The sequence below is a fragment of the Trypanosoma equiperdum genome (genome assembly GCF_001457755.1).
Source record: "Trypanosoma equiperdum strain OVI genome assembly, contig: ctg_103, whole genome shotgun sequence".
Taxonomy (NCBI): Eukaryota; Euglenozoa; class Kinetoplastea; order Trypanosomatida; family Trypanosomatidae; genus Trypanosoma; species Trypanosoma equiperdum.
In genome coordinates this window covers 44,982-60,688 of record NW_027122994.1, presented here as the reverse complement: position 1 = coordinate 60,688, position 15,707 = coordinate 44,982, and the positions used below count along the sequence as shown (strand labels likewise).

The 15,707-nt window shown below is 47.0% G+C and overlaps 8 protein-coding genes across 8 annotated transcripts; all 8 read right to left on the bottom strand.

Moving 5' to 3' along the window:
* Positions 1–1,306: 1,306 nt before the first annotated feature.
* Positions 1,307–3,082, bottom strand: TEOVI_000007500 (transporter, putative; the record flags this gene model as incomplete). The annotated part of the gene is made up of 1 exon (XM_067220022.1): positions 1,307–3,082. One exon carries the CDS (start codon positions 3,080–3,082, stop codon positions 1,307–1,309), a length of 1,776 nt encoding a protein of 591 aa, XP_067076123.1.
* Positions 3,083–3,982: 900 nt separating this feature from the next.
* On the bottom strand, positions 3,983–5,200 carry TEOVI_000007400 (uncharacterized protein; the record flags this gene model as incomplete). The annotated part of the gene is made up of 1 exon (XM_067220021.1): positions 3,983–5,200. One exon carries the CDS (start codon positions 5,198–5,200, stop codon positions 3,983–3,985), a length of 1,218 nt encoding a protein of 405 aa, XP_067076122.1.
* A 401-nt stretch (positions 5,201–5,601) lies between these two features.
* TEOVI_000007300 (selenocysteine lyase) lies at positions 5,602–6,957 on the bottom strand (the record flags this gene model as incomplete). The annotated part of the gene is made up of 1 exon (XM_067220020.1): positions 5,602–6,957. The coding sequence occupies one exon, from the start codon at positions 6,955–6,957 to the stop codon at positions 5,602–5,604; it is 1,356 nt and encodes a 451-aa protein (XP_067076121.1).
* Positions 6,958–7,670: 713 nt separating this feature from the next.
* On the bottom strand, positions 7,671–9,413 carry TEOVI_000007200 (RNA polymerase-associated protein LEO1, putative; the record flags this gene model as incomplete). The annotated part of the gene is made up of 1 exon (XM_067220019.1): positions 7,671–9,413. The coding sequence occupies one exon, from the start codon at positions 9,411–9,413 to the stop codon at positions 7,671–7,673; it is 1,743 nt and encodes a 580-aa protein (XP_067076120.1).
* Positions 9,414–9,728: 315 nt separating this feature from the next.
* Positions 9,729–10,121, bottom strand: TEOVI_000007100 (uncharacterized protein; the record flags this gene model as incomplete). Its single annotated transcript, XM_067220018.1, has 1 exon — positions 9,729–10,121. The coding sequence occupies one exon, from the start codon at positions 10,119–10,121 to the stop codon at positions 9,729–9,731; it is 393 nt and encodes a 130-aa protein (XP_067076119.1).
* A 571-nt stretch (positions 10,122–10,692) lies between these two features.
* TEOVI_000007000 (protein kinase, putative) lies at positions 10,693–12,756 on the bottom strand (the record flags this gene model as incomplete). The annotated part of the gene is made up of 1 exon (XM_067220017.1): positions 10,693–12,756. One exon carries the CDS (start codon positions 12,754–12,756, stop codon positions 10,693–10,695), a length of 2,064 nt encoding a protein of 687 aa, XP_067076118.1.
* A 320-nt stretch (positions 12,757–13,076) lies between these two features.
* TEOVI_000006900 (Sybindin-like family, putative) lies at positions 13,077–13,499 on the bottom strand (the record flags this gene model as incomplete). The annotated part of the gene is made up of 1 exon (XM_067220016.1): positions 13,077–13,499. One exon carries the CDS (start codon positions 13,497–13,499, stop codon positions 13,077–13,079), a length of 423 nt encoding a protein of 140 aa, XP_067076117.1.
* Positions 13,500–13,702: 203 nt separating this feature from the next.
* TEOVI_000006800 (SpoU rRNA Methylase family, putative) lies at positions 13,703–15,463 on the bottom strand (the record flags this gene model as incomplete). Its single annotated transcript, XM_067220015.1, has 1 exon — positions 13,703–15,463. One exon carries the CDS (start codon positions 15,461–15,463, stop codon positions 13,703–13,705), a length of 1,761 nt encoding a protein of 586 aa, XP_067076116.1.
* Positions 15,464–15,707: the final 244 nt, after the last annotated feature.

Genomic DNA, 15,707 nt, shown 5'->3' with positions numbered 1-15,707 from the left:
AAAAAAAAAAACAAAACAGACATCAAGAGGAATGATTTGTGGATTCTGATCTTTCTCTCCAATTATAATAACAGTAGTAAGATGCATTCGATGTCTGAGAAGGTTCACAAATAACAACGAAATAAAGAAAAAAATGCGAGTAAAATGCCAAAACAGAAGGAAGGATGAAAAGTAAAGTTAAAATAATAAAAGCAACAAAAGCAATGATGATTATAAATAAGAGGATCATCAAAGGGAACAAATCCACATCGTCAGTAGCAGAACCGACGCGAAGAAATGGGCACGATACATACTCTAATTTTCTTTACTGTTATATTCCTTTTATCCTTTCTCGATTAGTTCCTTTTACCTTCTCACAATCTGTCTCAGTCTGTTTATTTATGAAAGAATGAAGGAAGTCGAAAAAAAAAGAGGAAGAAAGACAAAAGAGTGAGCGAGAAATTTAACTTTAGGGTATCCCACGCAGCCACATATGTGCTTCTTTTCGTTTCGTTGTTTCATTTTTGCCGTTTTTGTATCGATCACCCCTTTATTAAACATTCACTTTTAAAAAAGGTATACCAAGTCGAAACGCTTCCTCCGCTTGAATTCCCTTTTTTACCCCTTGTCGTTGCGACATCACTTTATTTGCACTCCCTTTTGCCGTTGTCGTTACCAACTTTGCCTCGTTATTATAAATATAGAAGCATGTATATTTATATATAGATACAGATATATATTTGTAGTATGTTTGTTTGTTTTTCCCCCATACCTTCTAACCCACTTATTATTTCTCCTTGCTTACTTCGCGCCGCGACAACTGAAATTTTTGTACTATGTAACACACAGTCATAAAGCACACATGCTTGCCTTATTGCGCGCAGCCTGTATGTAAAGGGATGATTTTTGTAAAGAATGTTAGCGTGCTCGTGACACCTTCCTCTTTCTCTTCCTCGCTCACAGCCCTTTTCTTTACGAGGGCGAAGGAACACAATAAAAAAATTTTTGGCCGCGCACAAACTGATGACAGGAGCGAAGTGCACGTCAAGCACTTTGGGCTGCAACAAACATAATCACGTTTAAGCAAGATAAGGGGAATCGGATGGTAAGACCACGCAAAAGACGGTTTGGTTACGAATCACCAAACATGCACATACAGAGGAATATAAACATAAATTCTTGTAAGTGGATACTAACCGATTACACATTCTTTGATTAATCATTTTTTTTCTTCTTCCTCGCGTCACATATATAAAATGTAGCGTATATATACATATGTATATATATGCTCTCATTAACAAATCTATTGCCCATTTTTTCCTCTATTTCACCCCTTAATACCTGTGAAAATTCCACCCCTAGCGTCCCCGTCATCAAATTCGCAATCCATAACCACCACATAGTTTGTTTCGAGTTGCTGTTCGTTTTGCAGCTCGTTTTCGTCTTCAACCTTGAGACCTAACGAACCAACACATGCAGAGATAAACATTACGGATGAAATGAGAAAGGTAAGCACGCTGTTGAATGGAATGGGCTTATGACCTGATATTGACCACGCAAACAGTGGGGTAATTGCGAACGGAATCACGCAACGCACTATTGAGCCACAAGATTGGGCAATACCATACATTGTACCTGTGTGAAGGGGTGGCGCAACGCGAGCAGTAAATATTGTAATGAGTCCGAAAGCCCAGGAACTAAACCACTGCCTGGCAAATGTGCACATGAGAAGTAAGGGGATCTGTGCACCTCCCACCGCATACGTCACGAAAGGCATCAAACCAACTACCACAGAAATTATCATCACGGAAATACGCCACAAAACTAATTTGTTGGTAATCACGCGACATGCGAGGTGCAACGTGACGTTAGACAAGAGACACGGGAAACTGTTCGTTAAGAGAAGCGTCCCAACCGCACTGGCCTGATAACCGAGTCCTCCATGAGATGTCCCTGCAATCGCCCACAACGAAAAAATCTCCGAGAACGCCACATCTCCACAGCAAATGAGCATGTAGGTGACTAATACACACCTCGTATTGGGGTTTACAAATGAATCTCTGTACCCAAACGGTTCCTTTTCTTGAGAAGTAGCAACACTTATTTCATCTGCACCGCGCAGAGCCGGGGCACTCGCCTCGCGATCTACTTCTAGATGAGAATCCACCCGACCATTTGTACCGTTAGGTGCTGCTTCTTTGTGTTGCTTCGCTTCTTCGTTTGTTCCGTCCTTCCGAAAAGAAAGCTGTTGAGACTTCTCCCATGTCGCAGTCCCATGATTTTCACCTAAGATATCAGACTCATCAGGTAACCCATTGAAAAAATAATCCGGCTCCGGCTCGACAACTACAGCCTCTATATTTTCATTATTTGGGACCACCTCATGTGTGGCTCTGAGTCGCAGCGAAGATGGTAGGAGCGCCAAAATCCACCCTGGTAAAGGTCGAGCATGAGGATTGGTCTCCGCTAGAAACACCAAACATATGACAAGAGCAAAAATAGCGTAGAAGAAGCATGCAACTGCTGGCATCAGTCCCGGGTAGCGGGCGAAAACGCCATCTTTTCTGAAACCTGCCCAACGAAACATATTGCTGTTTGCGGGATCGTACAGCAGTCCACCCATCGCCGGACCGATTAGAATCCCGAAACCGTACGTGAAACTAACCATCGCAAACCCTTGGGCTTCATTGGTTCTGTCGAGAATATCAGCCAGTACTGTCTTTGCGACCAAAAGGTTTCCGTTCGAGAGGCCATGAAAGAAACGAAAAATGATGCAAACCCAGATGTTGCCGCTGAAGCCAAAGCAAAGAACCATCAACCCACCGATAATAAGACCTAACGCAAGGGTTGGTTTACGACCGTAATAGTCACTCATCCAACCCCACATTTTGCCGCTCGTGAACTGCCCAAGCATGAAGGATCCCAAAACCACTCCTGACATGTAACCGGCCTCCTCTGGGGGACACTTTTCGAAGAATGACACGAGGTATCCAACATAGGGCAGAAGTATTGAAGAACAAAGACTTTCGTTTAGCAGAACGAGTGCTAACGGGAACATCTGCTTCAGGGGAAGCGGTGTAACGGCGTCCGATTTTTGTTGCATTTCTTTGTCTCAATTTAATAACGAACAACTGAACGTACGCAATTAAATAGTGAACAAAGATATCGTCTTTTGACGATAAAAAAAAAAGAGGGAAAGGAAACTAGAACAGTGAAAAAAAAACAAATTGTGAAAGCAGTTAAGTGTGGCTGCTGTAACTAATTGTTATCACTAATCAATACACCCTTTTTTCCAGAGGAAAAGGAAAATTCTTTTAACCTTTGTCACCCCTCTATCCAACCAACCGCTCGGCCCGTGCACCGGTTCGTAGTGGGAACAACGTTCTGAGGCCCTGCACAGTTCTTTTAAGTTAAGAGCTATACTTTCCCTCTATGAGCCCACGATGAAAAGGGGGATGTAGGTGTGACTATGTTATTATTTTTCTAATAAAGAATTATTTATAAATCACAGAAAGAGTAGCGCAGGGGAAATAAGGATGGTCTAACGTTGCGGAGCAAGAAAACAGCTGAAAAGATTAACATAGACACCAGTCACATCAATCTATATTGTTTGACAACATGAAGTGAGTATATGCTTATAGCACACAAATACACAAACGTATAAGTGCAGATACGTCATGCAATGCAACAGTTACCCATATGTCCGATGTGAAACTGGAAGGTTTGAATAAGTGGGAGAAACACCACTCCCCAATTTGTCCTCTAGAAACTCTACGGCACCGTAAAAGCGGAGTACCCGCCTCACTGTCTACCGGTGAAACACACAGTATATAACCCGCGCCAAACTAGGTCAGCGGATCCACGAGCATGGGTGGGTCAAGTTATGCATATACCACAAAATCGATGAAGCTATGCGAACACTCCTCCAACTCTAAGGTTCCACTAGGTGAGAGGTGGTCTTGTACACATATTTAACCACATCAAATATGTAGTCAAATGACTCTTAATCGTCAACACTAAGTCTTTCCCACAGCTTGATGAATTCACGGGAGAGCCGCTCGAGAGACGAGGAACCCGGTATCGGAGGGGACTGTTTCCCCATCCCTTTTTCTGTTTCAACAGCGACTACTAACGGCCACTTCGTATCTCTCGGTAACACAGCTACAACAGCACTACTGCCTGCCTGTGGACACGTCTCCACTACAACGTTGTCGGCTCCTTCAAGAGTGGCGATAGGTCGAAGTTCAGCTGGAGGATGACCTGCGTCCTCATTGTCACCTTCTACTCTGCAGTCCATCTGGTTTAATGCCTCTTTGATGTGACGATGCAGCCACCCCTTATGTCTTAGTTCCATATTTATGGATATGGAGGGATCGACCCCGGGGCTCACGACGGCAAACCGCTCTTCCATTGTTTTACTTGGATGCCATTCAGCGAGCCGCCTGAACGCGTCGTCAAGGCGTACCTGTGCATCTAACGACTCGTAAAAGACGGCATACACGCGGAGCTCCCACGGTATCTCGTGAGAAGTAAGCGAACTGTCAAACGACGGTGGAAGGCAGTCGAAACGCAGCTGGATATTGAGCGCGTCGTACGTTGCTGTTTCACCGCCACTGCTTATGTTCTGGAGTGGCAACAAAGTCACCCCGTTGCGTTCATGGCCCTTTCTCGACCTCGGGATTGCGTCAACCACAAAACAATCTATGAGACCGACTGACTCAACGGCAATAAATGTAGGGAACAAAGTGGAGGAATTATTCCCATCCGCAACACATCGTTGAAGCGTAAATGTGGCAGTGATGGTTCCCTTTATACCGTTCCCTAAACGAATTATAGTTGGCAGACTGTGAACGAACCTTAGTCTACTAACGCTGCTCCTGGGATAGTGTTGTTTCTGCCGCTTGTCAAGTGCGAGAGTGAACGACGATAGCTCCGACAATACGTCGCCTGCTTCTCGTAAGGTGGGTTTATGGATGCATACCGATGCATTTGTTTGTCTCGCATACTCTTGTCTTGGACTGCATTTCGCCACCCTTTTCCACACGGGATGTAGCATGGCGCAGGCCCAACAGCACTTGTAGTGTGCAATAGGGAAATCAATACGTAACTCAAGTTCAGGAACGTGAAGCACAAAAGGGAAACCATCATCCTTCCATGTGACATGGTGCGTCAGCTTCCATGCGTTGCTGCATACATGAACAGAAGAACCTTTCGTTTCCATGACCCCTTCCTTTTATCCTTCCACCCAACGCCCTTCAGTTCCTTCACCACGAGAAACCATTAATTAACTAGACGTGAAAATAGAATCATACAAGAAAATGAAACCAATAGATGAACATAATCTATACGTTGTATAGAGAGGAAAGGAAAGTGTGAGGCGAGTAATAGAGGGAAAACAAACAACGGTGCAGGTGAAGAGATAAATCCCACGTAAACAGTAAGCAAGAGACGCGTGGTTAGGAGGACTTTGGCTCACCATTCGTCTGGTCCACAGAGCGATATTACCCTTTTTTCCACGGTAACACCCCACCACTCCTTCCTTTTCAAACGACTCTTGACATCCTTGATACTTGCTGATGCATTTATTTGCGACGGTAGGTAAGGGAGAGATGCGCTGCCGCTCTAAAACTCACCGAACTGTTGCACGGCCCGCCGAACAATGATGCGAGCCGCTCGCCGCACCTCCGCCATCGTTGTTGTTCGTCCTGTAGAAAGACGGAGTGTGCCTACCGCACGATCCAAATCCACACCAACGCTGCGCAGTGAGGCGGAAACAACAACGTTCTCCTCTGCAGAATGGCAGGCCGCGCCCGAGGACATGCACACCTTATCACCGACCGCCTGAATGAGTCCGTGGGCGGAAATGTATCTTCGCTTACCACTATCTGTCACTTTAAACAATGCAACACTCAATGTATTAGGAAGAGCATGGTCGATGTCACCATTCAACACACAATCCATACCCACCTTGGAAACTTCTTGCTTTATCACCCGAAATAATTCGTCGCGAGTATTGCGCATTGTGGCAGCGTTTGCGGTTAGGTTCTTGCAGGCCACATGAAGCGCCTCCGCCATACCTGTTACCAAGAGCACATTCTCTGTGCCTGGGCGTGCACCATTTTCATGATTTGCTCCGAAGAGAATATTTCGTATACGCACACCATCCCTGACATATAACGCACCAACACCCTTTGGGCCATAGAATTTGTGCGAACAAATGGACAGCATGTCAACGCGCATGGCGCTGACATTTACGGGCACTTTCCCGATAGATTGTGCTGCATCAGTGTGAAACAGTGTTTCCTCACCACATATTTCCTTCACAAGTTTCACGAGGTCATCAATAGGATTAATACCACCAATTTCATTGTTGGCGTGCATCACTGTTACTAGTGCAACGTTTTGTGGGCCACCCGGAAGTTCGAGTAGAAGTTTGCGCCACTCGTCGGTGCGCACGCAACCGGTCCTAGGATCGACAGGGAAGCGGTACACCTCTACGGGTGGTGGCTGTTGCTTTTTTCCACCTGACATGCGTCTATCTCCTCCCTTCACCACTGCCGAATGCTCTCTTTCCAAAAACTTTAACACTTCCTCAACGGCGGGGTGCTCAACGTTTGTCGTAATTATATAGTGTCGACTTGGAAGCCGTTCCCGCAATGCCGTGAACCCGCCGATTATTGCTAAGTTATTAGCCTCCGTCCCACCCGAAGTGAAAATAACATTCGCAGGAGTTACCGCACGAATGGCGTTTGCTACTTTCCCCCTCGCCTCATCCAGCACAAATTTTGCCGCCAAACCATATGGATGGACTGAACTGGGGTTCCCCCACGAAAATGGTACAATAGCCGACATGGCCCTCCAAGATTCCATGCAGAGTGGTGTAGTGGCATTGTAGTCCAAATAAATGGGAATAGGGTCTGTGGGCGTGAGCGGCTGCGGTCGCAGTTTTTTGAGTGGTGGGCCCTCAATGCTACACATTCCCTAAACACAAATATAGTAAGAAATATCGTATAAGCAAGAGACGATGATTCGGTAATTGCAAAGAATGAGAAAACAATTTTTTAAATGCGGACTGGTGAGCACATGAAAGTATATTATATTGAGGCGAAGAAAAAAAAAGGGATGAGAAAAAAGGAGAGTGGGCAGCAGGACAAAAAAAAACAACGCAACTCTCCAACAAATTACACAAGGTGCCAGGGCTTGCACTTCAAAATTATTTTTACTCTTCGAAATAAGGGGAGCCCCTGGGATTTCCCACAACAGGGAAGAAAATGTCGCGGTTTAAAAGATGAGGTAAACGAACCCAGAAATATATATATATATATATTTCTACCATACTCACATCCCCCTCATTTCTCCGTATCGAAGTGACCCTGTCTTCGCATTCTGTCGTGGATCATTTTGAAACTCCCACGCCACCGCGGTGTCGGCTTTCGAGTGTGCGTGCGAGGATTGATAGAGGGGGAGGCTGTTAGTAAAAATCAGACGCTGCCAGGGTAAGATCTGCCAGATCTTTCCATCAAGATTTTTTTCTTCTTCCCTCCTAATACTGTAGGTGCGGCTCTTAGGGATATGCAATACGTAATCAACCACCACCACAGAAACAAGAAAGGAAACATGAACAACAGCATCAACACGAGCAGGTGATCCGAACGGTGAGAGCACGTGACACCGGTATATCCCTATCTCGGTCACTTTCGCTCATGTAGCTTGCGCAATTCCTCCCTCACCTTACCGATGTCAACATCCGGGCACTCACTCGCCACTCCCTCCAGCATCAGTGGAACCTCCTTAATGACGACCGCAGGGGAAAAAGACCCAGCACGAAGGAACTCAACCGTTTCGTCCACGCTTTCCCGAACAATGGAACCGTCCGGGAGTTGAGAAAGAAGATCCTGCATGGAATCTATGAGGCTGCCGTACTGCCCCGCCCTTGCTTGTTCATACAAGCGAATATTGCGAGCATGTTTCGCATCGGCCTCATCGTCTTCTCGCTGCCGCTTGCGCCGCACGTTTTCCAGCATTGTTTCGTAATCATCTTCGATTTCTTCATCCTCATCATTATTATCAAAGTCTCCACCGTTCAAGCCAGTATTACCCCCACCCATACTATTATGTCCCTCACGATATTCACCACCTTCAAGCTCTACAGTCCTCTCGAAACGACGGCGATGAGCTGTCTGATTCTGCCGCGTCAGAGAGCGGAGGGCTGCTTGTCGCTCCTGTTCCTGCTGTTGCTCCAGAAGTTCCTTGGCACTGAGACTCTGCAATTTCTCAAATAGTTCACTTTCCATTTGCAGCTGCTCAGTAAGCGTCATGGGTTCTCCTCTGTTCTTCCTTTGTTCCATCATCTTTTTACGAAGATTGTACGACCTCGCGAGGAACTCCCCTTCAGGTGTTCCAGATGCAGCTAAATTGTTCCAGTCAACCCTTGGAAGTGTTGGAACACTGTATGCAAGGTTGTGCTGGGCCGACACAGACCTGATCCGTTGATTCTCTTCGTTAACAGCTTTTTCAATTGAAGCTGCACTGTTGCATTCTGCAACGAAGTGTTTACTGGGGTTGATTACAGAAACCATCGCGGGTAAAGTGAGGTCTCCCTTACTAATCGCGGATGGAGAAGCCAGCATTGTGATTGCGTTATCTCTTGACAGCTGTAACGGGAAAGAGTCACTGCCAACCCGCAATGTGGTGCTACCGTCACTCCATCGCACAATGCGTGCATTGCTAACAAATAACTTGTCGCGGCAGCCAATCGACCACCGGATGACGTTCTGTGTTGTATAAAGGCTCCGCTCCGTGCTTCTCAATGGAGCCGAAGGGTTTGAAGAAACGTACGGCCGCGGTTCCATGTGAAGTGTCTGACGGTTAGGGGCAATTTTTGGCATATCCGTAAGCCACATTTCCTCATAAAGACCAACATTCTGTTTATCTGGTACAGAAGAAACTAAGCAATCGAATGGCTTAGGCTCCTGAGTACCGATAATTGCTGCACCTTCCTCACCAAATAATTCATAGACATAGTTTACACAAGCCTCCTTCCTGGCCAATTCCACCTCTTTTCTTAGCGCTTCTTCATTGTCGCTCGTAATGTCCACATCTGTCTCGCATATAGTGTCCCCGAAGAATCGCCGCAGTAAACTTCGAGATCCAAGTAGGGCGGGATCCACTACTACTAGTGACTTGTCCACATAAAAGAACGGACCAAAGAGGTCTTCCAAGGTTAAATCAGAGTCCACACTCACTGCACGCGGTGTGAGGTAAGTCGCTGCACCTTCCCCATCCGCAGCACCGCTGCCGCCCTCATCAGTGGCACCCTGAGTGGTTGGGTTCGCCGTTGTTCTTTCCTCCGTCGTCTGCGTGTCCGATTGCGTGGGAAGTAATAGAAGATCCTCATGCTGTTGTTCTTCTGATTCCAGACCGTGTCGATACATTTTCGGCAGGGAAAATAACTCAACTGTCAACGAAAGCCGACTAGGTGAGGCAAAATAGAAAAATAAAAAGTACCTACGTGTGGATGAAAAGCAAAGAACAAAGAAAAAAAAAGGGAATTCTGATGAGAGGTTCTACTCAAGTTAAGGTGAGTTGCGGACATGAACACAGGTGCAAACATGCCGCTCGATGGTGATAGTACTCCAATAGTAAAGAAAGTTCCTGCGACACTGCGATCCGCTGCGACTTAAAAGACATCATGCAAGTGCACAAGCACGATAAACATGGTCTTGAAATCAGCAACCTCATGTTCTGGTTTAATCATGCAGATCCTCATTCCGGATCTGCGCCCGCTGCTTCACACGTCGTTTTTTTGCCTCCCATTTCTTTCCCATTTGGGCGGCAATTGCTTCGCCACGTTCTCGAGCGGCCTCCTTGCGCTTCGCCTGCTTACGTGACACTTGCTTCTTCGCCCTTTGTTTTGGTAGTTCTAACATTAGATCTCCTACTACACGCATTACCTTATTGCTTAGCCCCGTTGATTCCCCGGTAGCTGAAGCTTCATCACCTCGGGCAACCCGCTGCATCTCGAGTGTTGTCTCCCGCTCCAACCGTTCTTTTTCTCGTTTGGCATTTTCCTCAAGTTCTTTTTGAGCCCGCTCTGCCTTACGCTTCAACACGGTATTTCGGTGGGCCCTTTTCTTGGCCATTTGTTTGAGTTTGCGCACCAGTTTCGTCATGATGACGGTAACTAGCGGATAAAGTAGGAACTGCGCAGATCTAAGGGGATCAACGATAGAAGTTATCCTTTTTACTTGTTTTGGCACTTAGACACCACTTCTTTGGAAGCTGTGAGCACGCACTCTCCCTTTCGTCTATGTGTGTATAGACTTGTGTGCACACACCTCTGAACTGCGATTTCACGATCTTGGGCGCCGTATGCTTTACAAGGATGAGCTGCTAGTAAGTCAGTAGAAATAAAACGAAAAATGATCAATCAGTAGGCAGGAAAAAAATTGTCGCGCACGACGGCCATAACAGTAAACAAGTAAAGCATTACTCACCTGCCTCGTCAGAAACATGTGCCATCTATTCAACTGTCCATCCAATACTGCACCGATTATTCCCAAATTCACTTACGGTCATGCGTAGCAGTCAGAAGAATAAAGTCACGAGTATGCAGAGCAAAGAAAATCCGTCTCTGTAAAGTTTCAGAGACATAAAGTAAGAAAAAATCGACGGGAAGGGGAGCTGCGGTTTGTGAGGTTGTAGTCCAACGTCTCATATGGGACCCATAGCCCTTGCTTGTTTCTCCTTCAACCATTTATTGTATAAATAAGCCGGTGGACTTACTAGTGGCGCCTGATGCCGTAGACCATCGGTGGACGTATCACTCTTGTCTCCACCGATATTGCCACTAGTCCCTATACACCCCATCGACTGAGGCATTCTAGGAAAGCGCATCCAATCAGCCGCCGTTAGATTCGGTAATGGTGGTTGTTGCTGGGAGCAGCTAGCTTTCCGTGCCGCGTCCCTTTTTGAATCACCAGCATCGAGGCGGCCGTGGTAGGTGTGCCTGAGGTCATCTCTTTGTAGCTGGTGCACATATGCGATAAACCGCCGTACATCATACAAATCCCCAGGCGACGTTAACGCCTGCAAGAAGGCAGGAAGAAAGGTTGCTTCAAAGTCTGGAATTGACATGCAACACGCCTTGAAGCACCGTATAAGGTCATCGTGAAGTTGAACAAAAGTCTCATGCTTGATGTTCTTGCACGCCAGCTCCTCAAATGTATAGCAAGGTGCAGCCCTATTGTCAACATCTGCCCAACCATCGCTGGTATGTACACCACCCAATTTACGATATTGACCCACAATGTTCAACACTGTTCGTTGACTTTCTACTGTTGCTGGAACTACAACCGCGTCAAAGAGAGACTTAGCGGCTTCAGAGCTGCGACTTGGCAGAGAGACTTTTGCATTGGTGCTCATTTCCGGATCCAGTAGCTTTGGTGGCTTTGGCAGGTTACGGAAGTCATCCGACGTCGTCATCCGAGAAATATAGGAGGGTGTGCACCAAGAGTACCGCGAAGTTTCTAGCAACGGTGCCTGTGCCGCAAAGAACTCACGCTTCAGGGCAGCAACAGCCTCCATGCACCGGTTCTTTGTCAGCGTTGAATCTGCGAATTGTGGGAGAACAATTGCCTCATCGTTCATCTTCTCATTGTTACCGATTTTTTTCTTCCCTGCGATGGTCACTGCTGCGATAATACCCGCTATTTTAGCGCTGCGTTCCTTCGCATTTGCCACGCCACTCGTTACGATTAACTTATGCTGAAGTAACTGGCGCACTTTTGGGCGTATCTGCGGATCCCTGCGCAAGCAGCAAGCAATAAAGTCACGTAGGTGACCAGTTGGCAGCTTCTCCTGAAGAAAACTCTTGCGCGAACCCGTCACCGTTTCTTGGACAGAGCATGGCATAACGGAGAGGTCCTTGATGTACTCTGATAAAGCGGATCTGGTCATCCCCACCTGCGTCATCTCCAATGCAGAGACACCTAACGACCAAACATCCGACGGAAAACTATGGGAAGTGATGTGCCCTGAGCGATGGTCCATCATTCCACTATCCAAAACTTCGGGGGCAATCCAACCGATGGTACCAATGACAGTAAACCGCCCATCTTGCTGGCTCAGGTCTGCGCACGTACCAAAGTCGCAAAGTTTCACAGAAGAGGCGTTACGATCAAGCAACATATTCAGGGGTTTGATATCGCGGTGGACCAGTTGACACTCCTCGTGGATGTACAAAAGTGCTTGCAGAACATCGTACACAACCGCAGCTATCTCCGCTTCCGTCATTTGCTTTACACTTTGCTCCGCAGCCATTTTTATTACCTTAGCAACGGAGGCGCCTTCCACGAGCTCCTCAACAATACACAAAGAAGGTTCAGTGGAGAAGCTCAGTGATGATTTTGGTACCTTTCCCTCTGCGTTCCTCTTCGACCCGGGTTCCTTGGTAGGCGCACCTAACTCTGCGCTGGTTCGCTTGGTTTGCGAGATGCTTTCGAGTTTGCCCTGACCTGTAAAGGCGGTGTAGTAGGTGACGATGTTGGGATGCTGAAGGTTGCTCAAATAAGAAACTTCTTTCAGAACAACGGTAATGTCTTCGGTAACCTCCGAGAAAATAGTTTGTTTCACTGCCACCGGTTTTCCTTCTCGTTCCCACGCTTCTTCGTCTCCTGCACGCTCTTTTGCGAGCCGAAAGGCCTTGAAAACTGTGCCATATGCACCCATACCAATAATGGAGTGAGGCCGAAGGAGGTGTCCAGTTCCGTCATCCATTGCACGATATTAATTCCAAGCTACTGCTGGCGAAAATGATGAGAACTGGAGAAGTTGAAAAGCGGAGATGCGATGAATGTGAGTAGATAATTTGTCGTTAAACGCACAACGAAGCAGAAAGGATGAAAAAGAGTATCCTTATATATGGCGGACGGTTCCATTCACGTGTTGGTAGCATGGGGACAGAGGGGAATCACCACAAACTTCTCTCGTCTCCTCGCTTCACTTCAAATGTTCAAACTTCGGACGAAACCACGTGTTCCTTCCCTTTGGAAAATTTCATGCGGTTTTCTCGATGCATGCGTCGGAGTTACAGCAAGCTAAAGGATCTTCTGAGAGTGGAAAAACTGGTCCAGGGCTTCCCCAAACGCTGTGGAAGTGATTACACGACCCTGCGTGTGACTGTAGTTGGGATCCTTTGCTACGTACCTTTGGAAAACATCACTAAACATCTTACGCAAGATGTTCTGCACCACATCTGTCTTGAGATCCTTGTCACTTAGAAGTGCAACGCGATAACCAGTCATTGTCTCGTTATAATGAAGTTTGTAAAGCGGAGTCCGAACTGCGTAAAAGCCACCCTCTCCAGAGGACGAAAGCTGCGATGAGAAGTGCTGTAGCGTATATATGAATCCAGCTACAAGCCCCGCCTCACCCTCCTGAGGCGCCGTAGTTCGATTCCACTCCTTGTAGAATATGTTGTCACCATATCGATTGAAGATGTAAATAGAATACAACGTCATTGGCACCTTCTATAAGCAACTCAGAGAGCAATAACAACAGAAGCGAAATGGCTGAAAAGCTACAAATAAGGACAAATCAAACAATTGGTTCTCTATTCGTGATAGATATAAGTGAGGTCCAGAAGCTCTTGTGTTGTCAACCCATTTAAGTTATCACGCAACCCTCAACACACCACACCACATTCATCAAATTATTCGCTCGCTCACCTGTCGTAATTCTCCGGTCTAACATGAGACTCGCTTACCTCCCTTTCTACCCGTAAAGCATCTCTGTCAAGTGGCGTGCGATACTCATCAACAATATTCGGGACCCACGGCGGCATCCCTGCTGCACCCTTCTGCCAGCGCGTTCGAAGCCGTGCCCAGGGACTAACTTGCTTGCGGCTCTCGTTAGATGCCATCTCTTGGATGCGCCGCGTCTCCGCCTCCATCCAATGGTCATAGTCACTTCCTTGTGCACGTTGTAGGCGTCGCCAGCGCATCAATTCGTTATCTAGCCGCGCTTTCTCCACTTGCTCTTCTTCATCAAGGCTAAGATCCTTCTCATTTAAATCGAACCGATTGGGTCCAATATCCACAGAGGCCTTCATCCCCTGAAGTTCCAATGAAGCTGTCTCCTGTTGCTCCTGGTTGTTGTGAAGGGGAAGGTAGTCCCAATTACCATGTGGCCGCAGGGCGTGAAGCACAACAGAAAAGGCGATGAGAGCATCAGTCTGCGATACTTCGTCCAGAAGCAATTGGGTCACTGGTATGCTAAGTTGTTTTGACCAACGCCGAACTGAATTACGTTTGTGATTGGGCCCAACCATGAGAAGTTGACCCTTCGCATCGCTTTTAGTAAAGTTATTGCGACAGTAATCACTAAGTGTTTCCCGCTTTACCGCTAGGGATCCGCAAGGTGAGGTCCGCGATTTGGGCTGAGCGCAACCAGACCGTAACTGTCTGACAAGGTCACCTAGTTCGTCAGTTGCGTCGTTATCATCCCTCGCTGCAAAGCAGACGGGTGACAAATCGTTTCTTTGCAGAATGTGGTTCAACATTCCGTACACGTTATCTCCATCTTCCTCCTTCAACGTATAAATGGGAACGGCCTTTTGGAAATGGGCACCGCGAGCTGCGCGAATCACCCGATGATCGTATAAATCTGCACAATGATTTGTCGCTATAACCGCGTCATAGTGAAACCCGGCCGCTGTACGTAACACTGTACCAAGAAGACCGGGATCATCCACGTTGTCAAGCACAAGTACGCGATCAAACCTCTGCTTGTTTGCTATGAGACTTTCCTTTGGGGGTGGCTTTGGGATATCAAAGTCACCTATGAAACCATCGTTACCGGGGGAGCAGACATCGGCTACGTGTCGGTCCACCCGAATAATTTCCGTTTTAACCCCCGTATTCGTTGCCCACTTCGGTTTTTGCTGTCCCTCACGGACGAGCAGATGTCTCGGTGTGTACCCTCGCTTGTGCAGTTCGTGCAGCAAATGCCTGCCCCCAACAACCATCATTTGTTTCGACGAGCGGTATTTTGGGTTTTGGCGAAGTTTGACGAAATGCTGTATGAGATGGTGCCGTTCGTCACTTATTACTGTACCTTCCCATATAACATTCTGCTGCAACTGCATGAGTAAGGCGCGTTGTGCCCGTTTCTGCAATATCTCGGCGGGAAGCGTATCTGGTGAGCCCACCTTTGCGTGAACAGCATCCGGAACAACGATGTTGCGGGAAGCGGGATCTTTGGGCGCCAAAGGATGGCTGTAGGCATTCTTTGAGCGACGTGCGGTGGGCCGTTGCTCACCTATGGTCGATTGCCAACGCCGTTGCGACATAATTGCAAAACCGATATGCATAAATGAATGTGAAAGAGGTGCACGCAGAAAGTTCTTCCGGGGCATAGCATCCACCATCAACAGTGGTAACCTTACCGTTAGCACTATACCGCATTTTCCGTGCGGCCAGTGCATTTTTCTTCAATCCTTTCTGCTTTTTTTCTCCTATAAAACGCCACGGTTTTGCCGTCAATATCTTGTACACACCGTCACACTGTTGGGGTCGCCTCCACCATGCAAATGGTGTGACTTCCTAAGCACACTTCTTCTCACCTACTATTAAAATAATTGTAAAACCGCCCCCTTCCCTCCACCCCAACAGCTAAAATTAATGAAAGAAAATTGCGAAAGTTAAATGAGCATCCGTATACAAAGATAA